Source organism: Lethenteron reissneri, chromosome 20 (genome assembly GCF_015708825.2).
Source record: "Lethenteron reissneri isolate LAM-NWPU_2019-01 chromosome 20, ASM1570882v1, whole genome shotgun sequence".
In the NCBI taxonomy this organism is placed as follows: Eukaryota; Metazoa; Chordata; class Hyperoartia; order Petromyzontiformes; family Petromyzontidae; genus Lethenteron; species Lethenteron reissneri.
Window position 1 is genome coordinate 18,753,180 of NC_083798.1, and position 25,374 is coordinate 18,778,553.

At 46.9% G+C, this 25,374-nt stretch overlaps 1 protein-coding gene across 3 annotated transcripts in view; it reads left to right on the forward strand.

Annotated features, from left to right (window-relative positions):
* Positions 1 to 6,325, forward strand: part of LOC133344910 (protein LMBR1L-like) — a 63,859-nt gene extending 57,534 nt beyond the window's left edge. Inside the window, exons 16-18 of one of the 3 annotated variants that reach the window (XM_061555239.1) lie at positions 1,005 to 1,166; positions 3,115 to 3,257; positions 3,321 to 6,325. In XM_061555239.1, the coding sequence (XP_061411223.1) occupies positions 1,005 to 1,166; positions 3,115 to 3,257; positions 3,321 to 4,103 (1,088 nt within the window). In that variant the 3' untranslated portion in view covers positions 4,104 to 6,325. Of the gene's footprint in view, positions 1 to 1,004; positions 1,167 to 3,114 lie in introns of all 3 variants that reach the window. The other 2 variants (XM_061555240.1, XM_061555238.1) reach the window with 2 other exon arrangements.
* The last annotated feature ends 19,049 nt before the right edge of the window (positions 6,326 to 25,374 follow it).

The following is a 25,374-nucleotide window of genomic DNA, read 5'->3' on the forward strand; positions in this document are numbered from 1 at the left end:
TGGACATAATCAGTCAGAGGAAGTTGTCATAGATAGGGCAGATGCACAGGAAGAAGGGGAGAGGTTTCTGAGAGGGGCATTGGAGTGGCACCCAGAGTTCAGTGACCAAGAGGAAGACCTCCAGGCCACATGGTGGGCTTCTGTGTAAGCTGACCTTGGGGTTCAGATGTTGACTGTGAAACAGCTGAGAAGGAAGGGAGTGTGGGGGATGCATGGTGGCATCAACGGCATTCGCCATGATGACTCTTTGACCTAGACCAGGGGTCGGCAACCAAAATAACAAGAAGAGCCATTTCTTTCCAATTCGGTACAAAATTCAGTATTTCAAGAGCCGCAATGCATCTGAATACATACGTACTCATCGTCAAGAAGCAGCCCGTAAAGAGCCGCATGCGGCTCCGGAGCCGTAGGTTGCCGACCCCTGACCTAGACCTTGCAGTTGTTTTAAATTAACTTTTTTAAATCAAGCTGAGTGTGAGCATTATACTGATAACCGGTAGAAGACTAAATTGAAAACTGCATTTTGTGTTTAGTTTTTTGTGCTTCCCCCACACCTCCAATTAACACAGTTGGCTACGTAGAGTGCAGAAGAAGTTCAACATACATTAATAGACTTTGCCAATCTTTTTACTTTCATTATCCCACTGGACGGATAGCAAATTATTGGTTCATTGATGATGGATATTATATACGTTTAAGTGTTTAGCGTGTCACTTCGAGAACTGTAAAACTTTAGGCTAACTCTTCTCTGCTTTATGAGTGAAAACAAAATTTGCTTTTGGATTGTTCTTGTTAGCATATATTTAACTATAATCGTGCCAAATTTCAGTTCTCGCCATGCTCTAAGACGATTAAATTGATGTCCATCAGTCGATCGATCAGTCGCAATTGGTACCATGTAAAACGAGGTGTACATCAACACACACCTCGCCTGCACGTCATGCAGGTCGCAGCCGCGTCACCTCCTGTGCCCCCTCACCCCCACTGTGTCTCCGTGCTTGCAGGCATCACCAACTTCGACCTGCTCGGCAACTTTGGCCGCTTCAACTGGCTTGGAAATTTCCACATCGTGCTGTCGTACAACCTGCTGTTCGCGGGCCTCAGCACGCTGTGCCTGGTGCGCACGTTTACGGCCACCGTGCGCCGTGAGCTCCTCCGCGCCCTCGGTACTTAATATTATTATGGTTGCGATTCCACTTGTTTATGCAGTGAAATCTTGGGTTACCACGGTGGCAAAATATTAACTACCTCCCCTGGTCGTGGGTTGAATCCCGACCCCGACGCCTGTATATTTGGAGTTTGCGTGTGTTCTCCCCATTGTCGCGTGGATTTTATCTGCGGGTCCTCCGGTTTTTCCCTCCATGTTTAGGAACATGTTATTTAGATTATTTGGCTGCTCGAAATTTCGTCGTGATAAGCCACTTCGTTGGAACCATCATTTGTGGCCAGGTCGCTTCTGAAAAATAGCTACATAGCTCAGTGGACCTTAGCTGGTAAAATAAAATAGTTTAATAAATAATTTTAATATTTTTTTAACAGAACGACTCTGTTTCGAGACTCTTTTCAGGAGGGTCCTGCGAACGTGCAGGAGGGAGACGATGTTGCTATATGTCATCCCAAATGAGAACTATGCAGGTAGTTTATCAGCAGACCAACTCTCTAACACTTTCTGTGAATACCTTCTGGAAACTAATCAACGTAGTCGTAATAATACTGCACGCAAAATGGTGATCTATGGACAGCAACTGTTGAAATTGTGACCATGGGATGGGTACTCTCATCATGCCTAATGTGTCACGTGACGTCGCCGTACTGTATGTACAGTGCTCACAGTCTCATTTGAGACCAACATTCTAATTTTCGCGTCACATTATTTTATGCAGCAGTAGAACAATGAGTACACCGGTTTTATCCTTCTTAGGAATCATCGTTATGATCTAGTCATTGCTTCCTGCTGCCTTGCGCTGCGAGGGCTTAATGCAGATAAGCCCACCTTGTTCACTGTGAGGGACAGTTTGGGTGTGTGATTACTCTGCTCCTTACACTAAAACAGGGGAGACAAAGTATAGCAGAGAGCCAATAGACTATCGCGAGATTCCAAGAGCTAGCAGTGGCCCCGCAGATTTAATCTCCAGCCATAGCCTTAGATAGGGGCCCATGGGCTAAATTAAACCCTTAGACTAACCGGTGCAATAGACTATATTCTTCAACACAGTTGTTGAGCACAGGCCCCCAGGGTTTAAAACGTCAAGAAGCCAGCAACAACCAGCACTGTCATAGTTGTAATAGATAACAGCAATAATGTTTCTTGAATTGGCTTTGTCTATGGGAGCGAAATGTCAAATACCAGCACCGGAGTGCAGCTGTGCGCCAGTGTTGTCTTCTGTTATTAAACTGCAAGCGTTTTCTTTTTTTATGAACCAGTTCACGCAAAAGGTGTTGATGTGATAAGCAATTGAGTTGTCGGTCCTGACATTTTGACCAACACTTGATCCGTTAAAAAAAAATCTTCATGGAAAACGCTTCGCAGATAAGAAGCACGGCTTGTGTTGTTGGTTATTGTTGATGATTTCGCGATTAGATTGTGCCCTGGTTTGCACCTGTCCTTTGTTCAAGGTAGCCTCAGCCAGTCCAGATAACAATGTTGCGTGAAGCAAACTTAACAGCAGTGGAAAGTCCTGTGATTGAAATGGCTTGCATTTGATGTGCGAAGTGGCTGGACATTCCTTTAAATGTGAGGAACCATGATCAGTAAGTTTCGTTGGGTGGTGCTGTGGCTTGGGCCCTCTGCTTGCAATCACAAAGTCAATGGTAGGGAGTTGACTAAGCCCATAATCCCTCCAGGGTGGTTGATACAAATAGGAAACAGTTTGTTAGAAATCTACAGCGATCATTATGTATGCAGAGACTGGCCTCTGGAATGGGAATGTAGAATTTTCACCTTGGACTTGGGCCCACCGGTAAATACGAGTGCTGCCATGTTGGTGCATTGAGCAGGATCGACACTTGCGTGTGCTTAGCTCGTGCGTTTGATTTAGAGCTGTGCTTCGAGTGAGCACATGCATCCGTTTAACTGCCCAGGTGATGACGCTCTTGTTATTTTAAAATCCACAGGCCTCTCCAAGCTTCTGCTACCCCAAGTTTCAGTTCTGAGTTCACCAATGGCAGGAAAGGTCCATCAGCCTGGTTGCAACCAGTCTAGCAGCAACCATCAACCCAGCACCTACCAGCCCAGCAGTACCAGTAACCATCAGCCTAACGGTACCAGTCACCATCAACCTAGCACCTATCAGCTTAGCAGTACGAATAACCATCACCCCAGCACCTACGAAGCAATCACCTACCAACCCAGCAGTACCAGTAACCATCAGCCTAACGGTACCAGTCACCATCAACCTAGCACCTATCAGCCCAGCAGTACCAGTAACCATCACCCCAGCACCTACGAAGCAATCGCCTATCAGCCCAGCAGAACCTACCAATTCAGCAGCAATTTCCAGCTCAGCAGCACTCAGCCCTGCAAATACCAATCTAGCGTCGTTGAGCTCAACACACACCAGCCGAGCAACAACCAAGCCAACAGCAGTGAGCCTTGCAGCACCTATATCGGGAATCATCAGCCCAGCACCCACCAGCCGTGCGATACCCAGCTCACATCCCACGAGCTGAACGCCTACCAGCTCAGCAGCACCCATCCCTGGAGGGACATCGAGAGAGACACAAGCAGGAACACTGGCAGAGTCACAAGTAGGAATGCCGGGAAAGGCACAAGCAGGGACGCTGGTGGACAGTCAAGTAGGGACATTGCCGGAGACACAAGCAGAGACACCGGGAGAGACGCAAGCAGGGACGCTGGTGGAGACGCCTTCTTATCTGCCTGCCCAGCGCTTGCCGTGGAGGCAGCGGCGGCATTGGCGGAAGCCGTGCCCGAGGGCCCCACGATGCTTCCCGCGTGTACGTCACGACCCTCGCTCGGTGGCCCCGCCGCTCCGTGGGGGGCTCTGCGACGGCGACGTGCGCTGAGCGGCACGTACGACCAGGGCAGCATGGGGTGCCACACGTGGGCGCTCGGCGGGCACAGCAAACCCCTACACAGCATCTGATGGCGCCGGTGCGTCAGCTCGCAGGGTTGTGGGGGGAGGGAGAAGCTTCATCCACCGATAGTGTGCTGCCGGGCGCGTTCGCCGGTCCCAAGACGATGTGAATCGCAGGCGTGCATGGAAACTTTGGTTCCGGAGGGCGGCAGTAGTTAGTGGACTTCAAAACAACCCCCGAGTTCAGTTGTTCGTGTTAGTCCTGCAGTGGGTGACGCCATTGCAAGAACACCCCACTCACATTTCGAGCGCGAGAGTTCAACTCTGGGTGTCGTCATCATCATCATCAACAAAATGAACCCCACGTTGTGGGATGTCGACAGTGCATGTCCTGTGGATGTCCTCGACTGGCTTTCCCTGCCGTGGGAGTATGGAACTGATACCACTGGCTGGGTGCCACTGATAGAGTTTAGTGCTGTCCAAATGCCCTTTTGAGCACTCGGACTTTTTCACTTGAGACTTTTTTTATTGAAGAACTGTTTTAAGCTCGTTCGCATGAAGGACGTCACTGGAATGTCCGCGTTTTACTACGATTGTCCAACACTGCACAAGCGAGGGTACGTTGAATAAAAAAGTAAGCTGCAATGAGTAAGGAGAAAACTGGAAAAGACATCAATGAGCTCTGGCGCTTGGTACGTGCAATTTCTGTCTTCAGTGTTATGCAGGCGTTTTTATTATTTTGAGTCCCATTTTTTCACTGCTATGTGTTTGTGTGTGTCCGGCACGCAATTTTACATTTTATTCCTACCTTTTTTTAGCTTTATCACTGAACTGTGACCAATCATTGCACTGACTGCTGTTGTATGTTTGTAAGTGAGTGAGCGTGTATGGGGGATTTTGGTTTGCAGATAATGTGTATATGTATGCGAACCTCTGTTTGTGCCTTTGCGTGCATATAGAGTGGAGTTAATGATTGGAGCTCCGTGCTACCTCTCACTGCAATTCTATTCCTCACACTGATGCAAGTATCAGTTGCAATCTGAGCATGACCCGGACCTCTGAGCTCACTCATGAGTGTTCTCTACACTCCTCGGCACCAAATTACACCCATCTTGCTACAAACACTGCAGGTGAACGAGGCTGTTGTGTTTTTGTCACGTGTGGTTTTCCTTACAGGCGTGTGTGTGCGAATCACTTCTCAATACTGATGTCCTCGTGTCTCCTGTGTTGGGAGATATTCCACTTGAAAATGGTCCCAGAAATTCCACTGTGTGTATGTGCGATTAAATGAATGTGTTTGTTGGTGTGATGTTTTAGTTGTTTGCACACTGCGTGGCAATTGGCAGCGAGGCTTGTGCGGTTTTTGACCATGCACAACACCAATGGCAGTTAATGCCCATGAACCTGACCTGGGGCCTTCTATCAATACAGCCAGGAATGAGTACCAGGGAGACAAAGGTGGCTAGGCATCTGTGATTCTAGCCACATCACCTGGCCTCAACAGGCTCTTCTGCTCGCCTTAATAAGACAGTGCTTGTAACAGCGCTTGCTTTAACAGTCTATCGGCCAAATGGGAGACCATTGTGTCAGCATGTGTATACATATCTGCTGATTAGTGGTGTATGCCTGTGTATGTGACTGTGTGCATCCATGTCTGAACCTGTGTTAGCCTATCGCATTGAATATGAATTCGATGTATTTTGTCACAAGGGGCCGTCCATAGATGACGTCACGCGATTTTGGACTATTTTTGACCCCCCTCCCTCGTCACACGGCGTCACAAAAAGTCAGACCCCCCCTCCCTCAAATATGACGTCACAAAGCTCTGCCCCCCCCCCCCCCAAATAAAACATGCTTCAAATCGCTTTAAACTATTGTCATTGCAGTGCGTATTTAATGTGGCGCTGCACTCTGATGTTGTAGGAGAAAATGTTATTAAAAAGTCTATTTAATTAAGTCGAACGCGTTGTCTATATTTATTTAAAGTTGCGCATTTTGATGTGACGTCACATTTCTCACCCCCCCCCCCTCCCTTCGGCACACATCGTCACAAATGTCTGACCCACCCCCCCCCTAGGTGCGTGACGTCATTTATGGACGGCCCCTAAACAAAGCAAATAGTTTTCGGCCTGTGGCCCACAAGCACCGATCGGGACCTTGGCAAGGCTGTCCTCACAGCCACACTAGGCCTCGTCACTATACCCTAGCAACAAAACCATCTATGTGGCTCTAGACTTGAAGCTTTCCTGACTGCAAGGAATCATATTCTTAGGTGTTTTCGGTAAAGTCACGTAGGTAAAACAACAAAATTAATAATAAAATAAAATAAAGATCACGACGTTTCGGAGGCAACACAAGTCTCCGTCATCAGGTGGGACAGTCACAGCCAGATTAGCCTCACTTGATGCAGCTAATCTGGCTGTGACTGTCCCACCTGATGACGGAGACTTGTGTTGCCTCCGAAACGTCGTGATTTTTATTTTATTATTTTTATTAATTTAGATGTTTTACCTACGTGACTTTACCGAAAACACCTAAGAATACATCTATGTGGCTTCAACGATCGTTCTGCCATCTAATCACCCGAATGGTTTTTTTTTAATCTGAAATGCACTGTGTTACGTTGTTTTATTTAGCTATGAAATTAAGACACTGATGAGTGCATTTTGAGATTGCATCACCGTGATGATCAATTACAGAAAAAGACTCACTGTGAAGTTAAAGTAAAGACTCCTACCAAGCAAACTGTGCCAACCGTACAAACTGCAGTGTCAGTGCTGTAGAGAATTTCACGTCGATGTATGCACCAGGGATCTCGTTACACATGGTGGAATGGTACTCAAATACATGGGCCGTATTACTGTGGGTAACTAGTTTGGTTAAACTGTGGATAAACATCACTTGATAAATATGTCTTTGTTGTCATTCATTTTCCTTTTTGATGTTGTTAAACTAGCAATTTGTGGTCATCTCGAGTTCGATTCCCTCTTACGGCCAACACCAGTAACGATTATCTGAACCGGTCCTGGGCCTCCCCGAGGACGATTCGGTCTCAAATTGGTACCTGGTGCGGTGTGTAAACATCGCCACTGGGGAGACGAAGGCGGTCGGTCGTGGTGCTGGCCACCCAAACCCCCCGTGTTCCGTGCCGGCCTTCATAGGCGCTCGCTAACAGCACGGGGGATCTTTGTCTTTGCTACATACACAAGCAGGATTCAAATGGAACGTTTAACACGTCTGCGTGCTCTAAACATGAATGTAATACCTGGGATGAGGCGTTATTACTTTGCAGTGTAGTCCCCGTTGTTCTTATTTTGTCCAAACCCTGCCATTAGTCCAATCCCAAATTGTAGGTTTCACAAGAGTTTCGCATTTTATATGTTTGCATAAATCGAATGCAAGCCTGCCAGTTTTTTGGTGAGGGGGTAGTTTTTATAGTTCGTGGAGTCATTATTACCTGTTTGCGTTAGGGAGCAAATATATTACATAAATCATTCCACTGAACTGTTAAACACCTTAACACGCTCATTAAAGATTCCTGCCATTATTGGATTAAGAGTTTAACACACTCATATTCAAGTCAAGGTGGAAGTGTCATAATTCATGTAAGCTTTTTTCATCAATAATTTGAGCGAACCACGATCTTACAGCCTTAGCCATGCATGATTTGCTTTGGTGGTTTACTATTAGGCATGCAAATCTCGATTATTTATGCTCTTACACGTGCATTGAATTGTGCGCATAGTCACGAATTATGAACGATTCATGCGCACTCTATGCACACATCACATTCAGGTTAATGGCACTGAAGAGTCGGGGAGACAAACATGACCGAGACCGTAGGAGGTTGTAGGAGGTGGATGGTTACAGTGGAGATGGCAACGAGCAGGACGAATGAGAACGCGACTCGGAATCACGACCCAAAAATGTGGCAGTTACCCAGGTCATGCGATCGGTGACTCATTCTGTGCCTGCTGGGTTACGATCTCGTAGCCACCGTAATAAATGGCATCGCATGCATTAATGTGTTCGTGCCACCTTGGCGGAACATTGGTGGTGGTGGTGTTTTCCGTGAATAGGTTCATTGTGAAAGGACATTCCTGAACATGAATTACCATAGCAATGAAATATTAAATATTTACCATTCGTTGCTATGGCACACATTTACCATGCAACAATATTTGACGTAACGCTATGTACGGAATTATGTTTTAAGCTGCAAAACCCATCGTGGGAAGTTTCTCACCTAAGAGCCTAAGCAATAACTATATACAGATCCAGTTTGGTCACTGCACCTGGGGTTTGCTTGATGCAAACCCATGACATGAGCTGTGGACGGTGGCCAACGTAACCCAGACACATTGTGAAATGTGTAGAAGTCCCCCCTTCCCCCCCTGTCCTTCAGGAGTGCTACCCTGAGGAAATGTAAATGTGTTTTACACCGATGTAAATGTGTGCGCAAAGTGTTGCAGTCCCTCCCCTGCAACTGGGTTTTCATGCGTCTGTAAAGCGCAGTTTGTGGTAGAGGCACGTGGAGGTGTTAGAACGAAACTCTTAATGTCTAACTGGGTGGTTCTGTGCTTTAAAGCTCTCAACTGACAATGCTGAACAAGGAGTCGACCAGGCTTATCATCCCTGCAGGAGCGATAAAAAGAGTACTCCCTATTTGGAAGTCGACATCGGTTGCCATAATGGAGATTGACTCCCGCTGTAGGGTATGGAATTTCCACAACTGGCTCAAGGCTCGGGGTAAGGCTAATGGAGATGAGAGCCTCCCCACATTCACTCGATGAGGGGGAGACTGTGATGTCTGACTGGCTTGTAAGAATAATAACATGCTAATTTGCAATTCCATCGGTTGGTTGAATTTATTAATGGACCGTCTTCTCCATGAAACAATTGACACAGGATCTTGGCATAGCCCTAGCTATAATTACAACCTCCAAGCAATAACCATGCGTAGAATGTTTAATTTTTAAAACACTCAGAAATGACACTGGTTAGGGAGTCATGGCTAACGGGCAGAGCCCTCGGACGGAGTTCTGCTGCTTCTCTGACAGTGAGGCGTGGTCTTTGGTGACCTCGTCCAGGAAAATGACTACTGAATGGGATGACTAACTTTCAGGCTTGGCGTTAATATGGGATTTCTGCTGAAGATAGTGGAATAGCTGGATGGAGTCTCGTGTATGATTGGTAATATTCAATTGACGGCACTGTTTAATCACACACAATTAAAATGCAACCAACATTCTAGTGGATCATCGGGTTATGTTAACCACTGTTTCCCAGCCACATTTGTTTAAGCCGAACATTTTTGGCCAGGTCTTTACTTCCAGAGTTCCGTCAGCACAGTGTGATCAAGCTTTTTTCTCGCATGGGAATTAGAATTCATCTATTGTTATCTCTTATTACTCCAGACAAAGGCAGGACAAACGTTGTCACATATCTGGGGGTTTCTCCATCCGCTTTTCCTAGGAGTCCATAAAAAAAACTTGCATAAAATGTGAATCGCTTACTGTTGGGAGTAATAGTAACATTTTACTGGATGTTTGTTTTGTTAAATTGCCAAAACTACCACTCTCTTTTGTTTTCAAGATTCCGGTGTGCAAACAGAAGTGTGCTGTGGAGTTGGGGAGTAGCACATTATAAGTAATCGCATCACTTGAGCCAGATATCAGTCATCTGATACTATTTCTCTATTCAGTATGCAATCAGATTATCATAATTGATCAAATACCAGTTGATTGTTTTACAAATACTTTCAGTTTGTTTTATTCCAAAGGCCAAAGGGGGACATTTTTGTGTCATCCGCTCAAGTTAACACGAGGGCAGCAGTGGCTACAGTGACAACAAATTGCTGTTATCACTAAAATGTAATGAAAGTGAAATACGCTAATTCGGAGAGAGTAATATCACGTAAGTAACAGGCATGGCCCAGCGGCGGCGCGTACGCCACTTGCTGTAGATGGTCGCAGTTCTAATCTGCTAGGCCCTCCTGGTTAATTCTGAGGGTGAATTAACGTTCAAGATTCTGTGCCGTTCACAAAAACATAGTGGGCCTTCGACTGCCAGCGTCATGGTGTGCATTTGAAAAATGACCTGCACAGTTACTCACATGGGATTTACACGTAGCAGCATTGCTCCCCTAGTGTGAAACCATTGCAGGATGAACGTGTGAAACATAACCCCCTTCGTGATAGCTTTGCGCGAGACGAATGGCACGGATCCCAAATGTACTCCATTGTTATAACGGGATTACATTGCGTTACCTGCAAAAACTCTGCTAACCTGTTATCAGACAAACGTGTATTTTTCAAACGTAGCCCTTCCAACACTGCTTGTGCCCCGAGCGGACAGCTTTGGAACCGTGCTACCTTGCGTCGTGTTTGTGTTGTGTTTGTGTTGTGGTTGCGGTTCAGGCCGAATTTACCTGAGAGTGTTCTGTGTAGCGACGTACCCAGTGGAGGCGGTGTATGTACGTTGTTCATTTGAACGCACGCTGTTTTCGTTAAGCCATAGCAATGCAAGTGTGGCGAGGACATAATTTATTTGTTGCGACAGTGGTTGATATTAAAGTACAAGCTACATTTCATGTGTATGGTGTATGAGATTCGTTAAGTAAGTTTCCGTGTGTGTGTGCGGGGAGCGGTGGCACAGTGGTTGACGCACCGTTCTGCAATCCCGCACACCTGGGTTAGATTATTGGTGAAGATGTGCAACATTTGTGGCACGTGGTATCAACTCAGCCTTAAGTAAGTACCTGCTCTGGTGTATAATCACTAGCATCGGGAAGACAAATGTGGTCAGGCGTGCTGCTATAGGCCACACCACTTCCTCCCGTGCCGTGGTGGCCTTAATAGGTGCTCACAAACAGCATCTGCCTCAGTGGTCTATGATGCTAAGTGGGCAACCTGTCTCTCTTTTGGCAGCATTTGTGATATGTTGGAAAGCATGCTTCATTTTAATTAATGCGCACGTGATACATTTATTTTAGTCAGTAGTCTGACTCATTTACTGTTGTTTGTGCCAGTATGGAATAAAAACAAGTGCCCACAGCAATGTGTGCCTCGCATCTCATTGGACCTTTGTAATTGTGATTGTTTTTGCGCGTGTTATTTACACTGGTTCATATTTGCATTACAAAATCCCATGTGTCCGTTCTGTGAGGTCGGTGTCACGGCAGTTGAGTTGTGTCTCATGTGTAGAGTCGAGCTTAGGCTTTATCTGGCGCGAAGGAGCCAGGGACCTTTGGTATTCATGATAAGCTTATGACGTTTGGCATAGGTCAAAAAGCCAAGCCTAAAATGTCATCCCATGCATAGGATGATCCCTCTTCGGTTTTGCTGCAAGTGCGATGACACGGCTTGCTTGCCGTGTCATCGCACTTGCAGCATCACGTTTGTTGTCCACTCATTGATATGCTAATTTTTTCTCTAACCCCCTCCCTCTCTCTGCCTCCGCCCCCCTCTGTCTATTTAAGGCCACCCCACAGAGACGATCACCCCTCTCTGTACCTGTGTTGCTCTCTCTATGTATCTTGGTGATATCTGTCTGCTAATATGTCTGTCTATAGTTTTCTGGTTAGATTTTATGTCGCTATTTCATTATACCTGATGATGATTGCTTGTGTTGCAATCGAAACGTCGTAATATGCTACTATTTAATGTATTATTTTATCTTTAGACGTGACTTAACCGAAAGAACCAAATAATAATAATTATCCCACGTGGTAGTTTTATGCCAAAATTCTTCGCATGAAAAAAAACTAGACTGGCCTCCGCCATATACTTGTGAACTTTATACCACTGGATCCCATCTTCTCATCTCCTCCCAACAGCCCTTTCTAAGGGCAACTCCACCCCACTTTGTGAACTGAAGGGCGCAAAAAAGAAAACCCCACAACCCCACAGAACGCAATAAAACATCCTGCTGTCACTGAGATATGTCATTTGACTAAGAGGGGCACTTTCGTTCATAATTGTTTTTTACTGCCACTTGAAAGCTGCAGATGAGAGGACTTTCTGCCAACTGCAGCCCGAAGGCGTGTGAGCTATGTATGCCATGTGCATGTGCACTTGTGTACATGTACTGCATTTGGAGATCAGTAGTATAGTGGTTAGCATACGGACCTGGCAATTCCAGTGCAATTCCGCTCACGACCAACATCGGTCAAGAATATCCTGGGCCTCCCCTATGTCGACTAAGCCACAAATGAGCATCTGGTGCGCTGTGTGAACATCGGCACTTGGGAGACAAATACGTCCGGGAGTGATGTTTCCAACCCACTCCCTCGTGTGTAGTGCCGTCATTAATATGTGCTCGCAAACAGCACTTGTACCATGTGGGGGATCTTTTTCTCTGTTATGTACTGCATGCATACATCGTGCATGAAATTACACGTGTGGATATGAGTTTTGTGTGTGTGATGCCTATGTTACGCGTTTGCACCAGATGAGAGTTAAGGCTGCCTAATCACCTGGCAGTGCATGTGTAATTAGAACCCTCACTGAGTCTCAACACTGCTTGAGACCGCTTCGAACGTTTGGTCAAATTCCCTGTTGATTCTTTTTTTTAAGGTGGCAGGAGACCACATTAACCGGAAAAAAATCCAAACAAATGGGTCAGAAGGCTCTTCACTCCACGTTCATTTCCTGGCCAACCTGTCGCCCTACAAGTGGGCTTCTCGCGCACTTGATAATCCCAGCGTGATCCACCAGCCCTGCCTCCGAAGCTTTGCTGCGTCACAAGTCCAATAGACCGTGAATGTGTGTAAAGTGCGCGGGCCTTAGCTCAGCTCTGGAGAGCGATAATAGGGCCTGCCTCTCTCAATGGGCTCTCACCTCGCCGCAAATAATGGGTAAGCGATCAATCAATCAGCGGGTGTACACTGCAGCGGTTCTGAAGAAAGGAGAGGGCCAGTCGAGACCTGCCCTGATGGGGCATTGATGGATGGGCTCGCCGATTGCCGTGGACTTCACGGCGAGCGGGAGAGCGCTGCCGGCGGCCTCTCCTCGTCAATTGCCGCACTCGAATTCAGCTCGGAGCCGGCTCTGCGACCGCATTCACGCAGTGGAACACCGCGGGACACCGGGAGGCACTTTGCGGACGGAAGCGTGTTGGTCGCTGTTGCGCAGAGAAACGTACAGATTCGCTTGCGTGGACTCCCCGCTTTGAGGTGGCCAGGGCGTGGAAGTACCGGAAGCGGGTTCCTGCACCCGTCCGTGCGGTGATTTGAGCGTTATCCTTTCATAGTAATATTAAGAGTAAAAAAATCACACCCGTTTGTCAATCCATTGCTGGTTGGAGACCTCACCCCACGCCACGCCGAGTCAGTGCAGGACCCTTCAGGAAAATTATTTTTGAGAATGGGTAATTCATGTGCTATGAAAAAGGACCATTGCCCGAAACGTCACGGGTTATATATTATAGTATTGGTTCTTTCGCTAAAGTCACGTAGAAGGGAAAAATTATAAAATAACAAAAATATAAAACAATAAAATGCTCACATTGTTTCGTTTAAGGCATTATTATTGACGAATGTGTTGAGAGTTTCTAAGAATCACACTTCCTGGATAGATCAATGCCATTGTTAATGTCAGGGTCAGGGTACAGTGGCCAGTTCGTTGCACTATGAACTAAGCGACCGGGGTTCTATTACCCACACTAAACAACCTTGTGAAGTAGGGTCAAATGATGGCCATAACCACTGGCGGAGCCAGTGGGGGGTGGGGTGGCACGTGCCCCCCCAATGATCCGATCGAAATACCTGTGTGTGAGCGTTGTGTCTGTGCGAGACCGTGTGTGTGTGTGTGTGTCAATGCAGGGATGTGCGGTCAGGGGAGGCAGGGGAGGCAGAGCCTCACCTGTCATACTCCAATGAAAATAGCTGTTACGAAAATTAAATAATAAAATAAATATTTCTAAAAATTCACTGATCTGTGTTATAAATGTAATTTCTATATGATTCCAATCATTTTTTCTAGTCAAAATCGCCAAATTTGCGGAGCTTCGCTGCAAATACAGCAAGAGACGAGAGGTGAGGCAGCGACGCGCTCAGCCTCCCCTCTGATTGCGCAACGCCTCAGTAACTGGATGGAGCGTGGGCAATAAGCGCGTGCCTGTTACTATCTCAGTATGTCACCAATGTAATGTTTGTAGACCCCTTCATTACATGTCCTCGCCTTCCATAGTCCAGGTAACTTATCTCATGTATGTGTATAAATATGTTTAGGCTAGCTGGTCTCGTCATTAAACTGCAATGAAAAAGCACCAGGGGAGGCAGCTATCACATCTGCCTCACCGAGGGGGGCGTGTCAGACATGCCCCCCTCAACGAGGACACGCCCCTCTCAGTGAGGACACGCCCCCCTCAGTGTGTACATCTGGCTCTGATACTCACCAGCGCCTCCCCAGCCATTGACCTCACCAGCGCACGTCACTGCGTCAATGTGTGTGCGAGTCAATGTGTGTGTTTGACAGTCGCTGTGTTTGTGTACGTCCATGTGTGTGTGTGTGTGCGGTGTGTGTAGTTCCATGTGCGTGTGAGTCGATGTATGTGTGTGTTTAAGTCGATGTGTTTGTGTGTGGGTCGATGTGTGTCAGTCGATGTGTTTGTGTGTACGTCGATATGTGTATGTGTGAGTCCATGTGTGTGTGTTAGTCGATATGTGTGTTTGTGTAAGTCCATATGTGTGTGTAGGTCTGTGTCTGTAACTCTATGTATGTGTGTGTTTAAGTCCATGTGTGTGTGTCTAAGTCGATGTTTGTGTATGAGTCACTGTGTGCCTGTACGTCGATATGTGCGTAAGTCCACGTGTGATTAGTCGATATGTGTGTGTGTAAGTCCATATGTTTGAGTGTGTAGTTTCATGTGTGCGTGAGTCTGTGTGTGTTCATCAATATGGGAGTGTGTAAGTTGAACTGTGTGTGTGAGTCGATAAGTCAATGTGTCTCTGTGCGTCTATGTGTGTGTGCGTAAGTCAATGTGTGTGTGTGCGTAGATATGTGTTTGTGAGTCGATGTGTATGTGTGTAAGTCGATGTGTATGTGTGGGTCCATGTGTGTGTACGTCCATTTGTGTGTGTTAGTCAATGTGTGTAAGTCCATATGTGTGTGCATGTAGGTCGATGCGTGAGTCGATGTGTGTGTGTGGGTCAAAGTGTGTGTGTCTTTTTCGCCCGCGCAACGCCGGGTGCTTCCCACTCGTCAAAATATAACAATAGGTTTTACCCTTTCTGGCAATAAAACAGCTGTGTTAAGATGTTAGACGACCAAACTTAAACCTTTTGCAGGAATCATGTTACTGCATTAACCACACACCGTGATTGTGGTGAACATGCAAACAAAAAACATGCTCTGGTAGTATATGATGCACTGACTTTGAAACTGATTGGCCCACACCAGAGACAGCTTTCTTTATAGCCTAGTCTCAAACAGTGTTAGACCAGAGGACGCCAAAAGGCGAACAGACAAAATGCCATGAGGGCTGTTCATGGTATAGCCCTGAAACATATTTTAATGTCTTTGTGCTGATCGCCTTTTGGCGTCCTCTGGCCTAAACATTGAAAGGACAAGCATGCGACGCAGTAAACTCATCTTAAGGGGTGTTTGGACTCGTAGATTTATTTTTCTGGATCAACATTCATCGAATTATTTCCGTTTAATCCGACATCGTATCCATCGTTGCCGAATCAATAAAAAAAGCATGTGTAATGGCGATGAGGTCTGCTTAAGACATTTCAAACGTTGGTAACCGCGTGCAAGTTCAATCCTGATTTCACAACGCGCCGAGATGGGCGCTTTTTTTTTGCCCGCAGAGAACTATGGGAAAACGCTTTGGAGACACCCAAACAAGGCCATGAGGGGGCGTCCATGGTTTGACGCAGGCTCCAGTCCATCCATTCTTGTATCGCTCCTGCCACGCTCCATGGTTTGATGCAGACTCCAGTTTATCCATTCTTGTATCGCTACTGCCACGCTCTATTGCCCATGGTTAGACGCAGAATCCAGTCCATTCATTATTTTATCGCTACTGGCACGCTCCATGGTTTGATGCATGCTCCAGTCTATTCCATTATTGTATCGCTGCTGCCACGCTCCATCGCTTCACCAACTTAGCTCCTTGATACAACCGCCCCGTGCGGAGGACTCGTTCTGTCGGATTGACTGTCCGCTCTAATCTACACAGGCGCCACGGTGGCTATGAGATGTTAAATACCTCGCCTGATATACAGGAGGTTCGTGGGTTCGATCCCTGACCCTGACGCCTGCTGTATATTTGGAGTTTAGCATGTTCTCTCTCTCTCGCCGTGGTCGCGTGGGTTTTTCTCCGGGGGCCTCTGGTTTTTTCATCCACATTTAGAAACATGCGTTCAGAGTAATCTGGCTGTTATACATTTCCACGAGATAAGCCACTTCGTTGAGCTATAATTTGTGGTCAGGTCGCTTAAAAAAAAAAGCTATACAGCTCAGTGGGCCTTATCTGGTAAAATAAAAAAAAACAATAGTTGAATAGTTTCACACTGCCCACCACCTCATTGTAGGAAAGAGCATTTACTGCTGACCTCGCGCTCCTCGGCGTTGGAACCCCCAAGCTCACGATCGACTGGTTGCCCGTGCTCAATTCAAGACGCGTCGTGACTCTCGTGTAATCTAAGATCACGCACGAGTGTTCTCCGTGGCTGGCTTTAACATTACCTCCCATCGTCCGTCTCCAGTGCCAAAACATTCGATCATCACCATCAGCTATGATCAGTCCACTGCTGGATGAAGGACTCCCGCCCCCCAAGCCGTCACGATTTACTTACGGCCCTGCGATGCAACACATACTGGAGAGCGCCTGCACACGAGATCGTGTCATCGCTAAATGCCGATGACCTTGCTCAACTCGAGACATGTGTTGGTTTCTTGCTTGCCATACGGTAGTTAGCGTTCTTATTCGCTGGCCATTGGGGCATGTGCCCAGAAACGGGGATTGAAAGTATGGTCAGATGTGCCCCCAAATGGAGATTCAACTACTATGGCATACTGGTGAAGCAACATCGTGAAAAAGACGGCCGTATTGAAGTGCTTTGGAACTGAGGTTGGTGGATCACGCAAAAGATCATTGCAAACGTGGTCAGTCGATGTCAGGAGAGTAAGTCGGTTGTTGATCTATTTGTAAAGTTTTGAATGATATCCCCCTGGTATACGTGGATATTCTCCGGGTAGTCCGGCTTCTTTCATTTTGGAGCTCAAGTCAAGAATATCTGAGTAAATGACTATGGAATCTGGAAATTCCACCACTGTTTTGGGGATGAGCGCTGCCCTACGCTCGTTTCAGTAGTTACATTCATTTTAAAACGTGTGAATTTGGTAGAAAAGTAAATCTTATGAAAATCAGCACACAATCAGTGAAAAATTGCCTTAACGTAATAGTCCATAACATTCAGATTACTAATAATAGCAGGTTCCGTTAATTACATATTCATATGTTTTCAGATCGTAATCAGATTACTATTGCTCAGCAATTTCATATTACTTGCATTTTTTTCCATGTTTTTTTTAAATCAAAAGGATCAGGCGGGGGAGTGGGATGTTAATCAAATGCGTCTTGAGATCACGCTGTCAGAAGCCTGCAATCAGCACACGGTACACATGTTCTCTCCAAGATTAAAATCTACGCCAAATTCCGTACGATTGTTTCAGTTCAGCAAGAATGAATGCACTGCAGTAACCTTGCTTGCGATACTTTTTGCAAACGAGTGATTGAGTTGCTTCAAAACAATCGCGCAATAATCCAGCGGTCGGAGACCGATTTTTGTACTCGGCGAAAGTTACAACCTCTGGGCACTTAGCAGGCCCACGCGGCTTATCTCACAATGGGCCCTCCGTGTTGCGTGCCCCCCTCCCCACCACCTCCTCCCCTTCCCTCGTCGCATCCCAAAGCCGTTCATTCAAATTGTGACAAACAACCCCCATCATCCTCCCCTTCCCCATCCCAACACGAGGACCAATTAGTCGCGATCGTCTTAATGCTGATCGGGTGTTGGGCGGTGTTGTGACAATCCCCGTCGGCAAACGCGGCAAATGGGCCGCGTGATGATGAGAGCTAATTCGCTGTGCCTCTCGGGTTTCCACCGATTTGTAGCGGGAGGGCGCGCGAATGACTCCCGCTGTTCCGCGTGTGGATGCGGGGACCGCCACCCCCACCCCGGGACCCCCCCCCTACCCCCACCTCTCCCTGCCTGCGAGCCGAGCCCCCAGCCACGGATCCGCATCATCCCTCAATCCTTGCGGCCGTCCCGAGCCAGTTGGTGAGCATTCCAGTTCCTTACCATAGGTCAACAACAACAACAATCGACTACTTCCATCACCGCCGTCGTCGTTAGTAATGATCAATCCGCTGCTGGATGAAGCCCTCCCTCCACGAAGTCATCGCCAATCTCTCTCTGCGGTGTAATACTCCACCCAGAACCTACCTGCGTGCGACGTGATTTCATCGCTCCTTCTCCACAGTGGACGTTCTCATGGACGTGATTCATTTCTGAGCTGCCATTTCGTCATTATTCTTGACCACGGTTCCATGGGTGCACTGGTTAATAAGGCTAGCCAGCCCAAACGTCAAATCCCTTTCTTATCAGTGACAGATTACATATTTTTGATTGCCATTTTTACAATTAGTTTAATTATTGTCAATTTGTATAATTAGTTTAATTAACACATTCTTATTTTTTGATTTAAAGCTTTCGTGACTGCAGGGATTCATCTTCTTGGTTCTTTTGGTAAAGTCACGTATAATGGAAATAATAAAATAATAAAAATAAAACATAATAAAATAATTCTCACGACGTTTCGGCTACAACGCAAGAAACGTCGTGAGAATTATTTTATTATGTTTTATTTTTATTATTTTATTATTTCCCTTATACGGTACTTTACCGAAAGAACCAAGAAGATAACACATTCTTTCTTGATTTGAAACTTTCGTGACTGCAGGAATCCATACGGCAAGAAAGTGGTGAGGCAGGCGGGAGAGCTTTTCTTGCTGTGGGTGTTCCACCTGTTGATGGTCGCTTGTGTTGCATTCGAAACGTCGTGATTTATTTTATTTTATTTCTACCTACGTGACTTTACCAAAAGAACCAAAGAGTAACATTCTTGCAGTCTACGTATGCACCGCATGTTCTGCTGTATAGGTAGGTATGCATTCCATGCATGACTGTGCTCACATGTGTGCATACTTAGTACTGTTTAGGCATGTGTGTTCATGTGTTCGTGCACAGAGGGGAGTTAAGAGAGAGAGGCGATCAGATAAATCACTTTCTATTCGGTACCTCCACATACAAATAAAACCCCATTTAGTCCAGCGGCTCACATTAACCAAGGGATTGTGTCTAAACACGCAAACAGTGGGGCTCCTCATCAACAAGTCCGATGTGGTTAAACAAACCACCGGTCTTCCATATGTTAGTTATTCAGTAAATAAACTTTTATCTGGATAATCCCTTCAGTTGGAACGTCTCGTCTGCAAGAGTGTCCAGGGTGTCAAGTGACACGTACATAGCAAACACGTAATGGCACGTATACAAACATTTTAAAATCATTATTGGTAAGTGCCCTCTCTCCACACTATGGACCGTTAATGAGCTGCTGCTCATTGTTGTGTTCAGCCGGAAAGAGAGGCGAGTTAAGACGGCGTGTCGCTAATCAGTCAGGTGATGGATGCGCTCTCATGAACGTCCTCTGTGTCACTCCATTTATCCTTCTCACCAGCAGCACCACTCTTCTCCCCCCCCCCCTCCTCACCACCACCACCACCACCACCACACTCATCCCCCTCTTACCACCACCACTCTCCTGCTCGCTTTCTCACCAAAGACAAATATCACCCGTTTAGCCTTAACAGACTGTTGGGACAAGTGCTGTTAGCGAGCACCTATGAAGACCGGCACGGTACACGAGGGGATGGGTGGCCAGCATCACGTCCAGCTGCTTTTGTCTCCCCAGTGGTGATGTTTATACATAGCACCAGATACTCATTTAAGGCTGAGTAGACCTAGGGGAGGCCCAGGATCGGTTTAAATAATCGCCACTGGCGTTCGCCGTGAGTGGGAATCGAACCCGGGTCGCCAGGTTCGTAGCGCAGCGCGCTAACCGCTACATTACCGCTCCCCCTTTTCTCACCACCACCACTCTCCTCCCCCCCCTACTCATCACCACCACCACCACCACTCTCATCCTCCTTTTCTCATCACCAACGACCAACGTCCGTTTTAAACGAGACATTTACCGATGTTGAAACAGAATAAATAGTAGATTACTAGTTGGCTGTGTCTGGTGGTGGGTTTTAACGACTCATTTATATATTTACGCGATCTAACAACAAAAAAAGATCTATTACGGATTATAAATGGTAGCTTTTTACGTTTTACGATGAATAAAAACCCAAGATATTGCACATGGTACGTGAATCATTATGTAACCGAAAAAGCCCCACTGAGCCTCGAGACTCGTTTTCAGGATGGCTCTGCGAGCGATGTTTGGCCCAATTCGTTTGTGGAGTGTTTAAGATGCGAGAGGAAATCGGAGTGGCAGGAGAAAGACCCCCACGCATAGGATAATTTCACACACTCCGAGTGCCGCATAGCCGGGTCAGCAACCGACTTGCTGTACATTCTACTTGCTGTACCGCTTCCCATAGAACACCTTATAGCCCAAATGGTGTGGTGGTCTCGAGTGCATGTGCCGGCTCCATCTCTACGTGAGCCACCAACCCCGCCCTCCAGTGCCGCTTACATTTGTTTACACGCATGGGGAGCAGCACGCTGGGAGCGAGTCACACAAAACAAAGGCCGCTGCTGCTGCTGCTGCTTCGTCTGCCGCTCCCCGTGTTTCCAAATGGGGCCCAGTGTTGGAACAACAAGTGACACACTGACGCAGCAGGTTAATTGGCTGTGCCATTCCGGTAACGTTAGCCTGGAAATAAGTGACAGGTCTCTGACGGCTTAGCACCGGCGCGTACAGCCACGGCGCGTGAACGGGCGGCTCGCGTTACGGGCCCCACTCATTGTGGCAATCCCGTGAGGAATCCCATTCTCTTGGGTCACGACGTGCTCCCGTGCCCCTGTGGCTCTTACCTCCTCTCTCGTCGAGCAGGTGATGGAGGCCAGGCAAATCTCACGTGCCGTGGGCACAATAGCAGGCGTGCTTGCATGACCGCGAATGCTCAAGGAAATTAAAGTGGCGACTGGTAAAACAAATTCAAAGTGGCATGCTGCACTTGAGTGTGTTGTTGTATTGTGATTTTAATCATCTGGCGTTGAATAAGTGTAATGACATTAAATCAAATATTGATTTAAAGCTTTCGTGACTGCAGGCATTCATATTCTTGGTTCTTTCGGTAAAGTCACGTAGAAAGGAAACAATAAAATAAGAAAAATATAAAACAATAAAATTCTCACGACGTTTCGACTGCAACACAAGCAATCATCATCAGATGTGAAATCTACAGCAAGAACATTTTCTTACCTGATGATTATGATGATTATTTTCTTGCTGTGGGTTTTCACACCTGATGATGATTGCTTGTGTTGCAGTCGAAACGTCGTGAGAATTTTTATTGTTTTATATTTTTATTATTTTATTGTTTCCTTTCTATGTGACTTTACCGATAGAACCAGGAATATGACATTAAATCATTTACAGTCTTATCTCATTCCACTGCAGCGAGAAGGCCTCCCCATGCCTTGTCGCTCGTGGGGGTTTATTGATCATACTTCGCCAGGCTGGTCAGCTGCAGCTTGGTGATGGTGGGGAAGCTGCTGATGATAGTCATGGCTGAGCATAAAACTCAGGTGGCCAGGTACTGAGCTCAGTGAGCCAATCACTGCCCTAACGATCCACGCTTTCGTTAATCAATATCTAGTCATGATTGTTACTACATTTTGTCATGGTGTTCTCTGTTCTTTTGCACACGTTGGAATATATTTTGCTTGTTTCCTGCATGGTCTCAATAAAACGAAACGAATAAAGACTGGTGCTCTCAACGGGATCTTAACTGGTTATGAAGATCATCTTATACTACTGCGTATGTTTTTTGCGATTGTGCCGTACCGCTCTCCAATGTATGTTCACGTTTGTTCCAGCGTGTTGTTCGGCGTTATTCCCGACGTTTCGGAAGTCCCGAGGACTCCCAGCACGCAGAGCGAACAACACGTGGTACAACTCGAACACATATCAGAAAGCTTTAATCGTACACATACTTAGAACGACACGATCTTACTTGGACATTCATCGACAAAATGGGATGTCTGGATCAATGCATACTGGTCGCCGTGGGTTTAAACAAGGCAAATCCGGGAGCAGTTTCGACTTGATTTTATCTCATCAGCAGGATGCAGTCTACTAGACGAATTCTACTGGGTAACCCCAATACAATGGGCGAGAATAGAACCGTGGCTCACAGTTGGAGCAGTGCCGGATTATCCCAGTAGCAGAAGTAGCTACCGTCCATATGCTACGGGCCCCGCACTTTAAAGCTATCAATTCCGGTTCAGTGACTCTGCACTTGTTCTATTACTATAGTACTATACTGCCTTCAACTTTTATGAAAGATTGGGTGATTAAGGTTAGCGATTTGTCGTATTATCTGGCTGTATAGCAAATGAAAAAATACAATTACTTTACGATGCAAGTAAAACATTGATGTGTTTTAATATTTACGTGCTTTTATTGATTTATTTAGGGACTCTTTATAACATATGCTACAGGCCTCGCACTAGCTTAATCCGGCACCGAGTCAGAGCCGTCCCGAGGGCATGGCGAATCGGGGCGACTGCCCCGGGCCCCGCGCTTCGGGGGTCCCCGCGTTTTGACGTCACAGTATCAGTTGTATTACTTGCAGTTAAGTTTGAAGGGATTTGCCTCGGGCCCCGCAACCCCCCCCCCCCCCCCTATGCACGGCCCTGCCTACAGTTACAATATAATACGACTGCATTTGTTGTTATAGTACTTAAAAAAATGCATAATGATAGAATTTGGATTGACAGAGCGCCTGATTACCGTACGATTGCATGTCAACGGAGGGAATCTCCGTGTAACTCATTCCATGTCAGTGGTGGAAATTCCACGTTCACGTGGCAGGGGCAAATGTATTTCAAGATGGAAATAAAGATGTACATACAGTAAATAAATACGTATTGACAGATGAATGTGGACAAAAGTGTCACTCACCATGAACAAGCGAGCTGTGAGAGGTATTTTGCATCAACCCTGGCAGTCTTGACCCAGTGTTAAAAATTCCACATTCCTATGACGAGACAGTCTTTAATAACATTTACAGGGGAAACCAATGGGATCCGCCCCCACCCCTCCACAAAAGTAAACCCGCAATTATGATTAACTACATTGGGTCGGGGTGTAGCATGGGGGGGGGGGCGCTTATCTTCATGGACTACTCAAATCCAGGGCTGGAGAAATTCCACATTCCCATGTGCGGTGGGCAGTCTTTCTATCAAAAAGAAACTCCACCCCCGCCCCCGCTGATTAAAAACGTCGCAATGCATAGAGCTCTTCTGTCTGCAAGTGCGGCGCACCGAGTAATCTCAAACGCGCGCAGCTGATAAGAGGCGCAATTCAACAGAGGCGGCAGGAAATAACACGCGGCTCGAGTTGACTGCTTGAAACGCTTTCAAATGCCCGAACCCCCCCCCCCCCCAATTCCCCTCAACGCCGCACGCAGCAGCATCAGCAGCATCATCATCATCATCCCCGTGACAGCAGCTGAGCCCGCATCGCTCTGAAGATCCTCATCTCTGCCCCGTTCCGCGATGCGCGCCCCCGATAAGAGGAGGGAGGTGGGAGGGCGTCCCGCGTTCGTCTTTACGATTTAAGTTCGCTTGGGGTTTCTGTGTTGTTGTTGCTGCGTGTGTCCAAGGCAGCAGAGCTTCCTATTAATGAGCGGGGGGGAGGGGGTGGCAATTGTGCGCCTTCGGTGCAGCGTGAAGGCGGTCAGGCACGGTCGCTTGCCCGTGTGTGCGGCAGGGTTCGGGGGCACACAGGCGCACACACACACGCGTCAAGTAAAACACAACAGTCAGGTTTTTTTTTATTGTCGTGCCGTTTGCCTTCTTAGCGACTGCTAAATGCTCCTTGGCTTCGTGCGTGACCTTACACACGCGCGCGGGGGCTGAGAGTTTTTTGCAGCGATTCCAAAGGAGGCTTTAAAGTCGGCTGTCTAAAATTTTCTCGTCTTTTTTTTTCTTCTTCTGTTGTTGCTGCATTCGCATTGCTAATCTTTCAATTTCTTTCCCTTCCCCCTTTGAAGGTCCGCTTTGAAGTGCACCTTTTTAACGTTCTATTGACATCGCCCAGTATTGTGTTTGTACGTCGCTCGCGACCTACCCCGCGCACAATGCTTGTCACCCAAATCCCCAGTATTTGTAAATGGTGAAGTGCATTGAGTTATGATAATAATCCTTTTTTTAGTTTTGCATAGGAAAGCCTCGATCGAGTCTCCAAGCTATTTGTCAAGAGGGTCCTGCTTGGAATGTTTGGCCAATTTGTTATTTTAGTGGCCGGGGGGGGGGGGGGGAGATGCAGAAGGCTTGAGTATTCAGGGGAAACCCCCCACGCGTACGAGATCACAGACACACAATCCACACAGGTAGACCGGACACCTGCTTGCTGCACTGCCCTTTACAGAGTAGACTTATCAGTGAGTGTGACCTTGCAAGCATTACTGTTATTGACTTGCCATGCATGGATTCTCATCATATCGACCTCGGAGAGAAGCTATCTGCTACAGGTTTCCCTCGCTTTATGCGGATACGGTATGCGCGATTTCACACAGCCTATTTTTTACCCAAAATTCGCTTTATGCGGTTTTAATTCACTCATATGCGGCTATTCGGCCGGACGTGGGATTACATTGCGTGTGTACTGTATGCGCTACTCGCTGTCTCGTGCGGTTTCTCTTCATGCGGCCCTTTTGTGAAACGCATCTACTGCCGGATTAAGCGAGGAAAACATGTGTTGCTGGCAGTGATCGTCATCATCACTAACACCATCATCACAGACACATACAAATATCCCCCGTATAGCATTCAGCAGACTGTACTGTTAGTGAGTACCTATGAAGCGAGGTGAGTGGCCAACACAACGCCCGACCGCCTTTGTCTCCCCCCCCCCAATGGCGATGATTTTACACACCGCACCAAGTACTCATTTGAGGCTGAGTCGACCCTAGGGGGAGGCCCTGGACGCGTTTAAGATAATTATCACTGGTGTTGACCGTGAGTGGGAATTGAACTCGGGTCACCGGGTTCGTAGTGCACAACATCATCACGACCATCATCGCCACA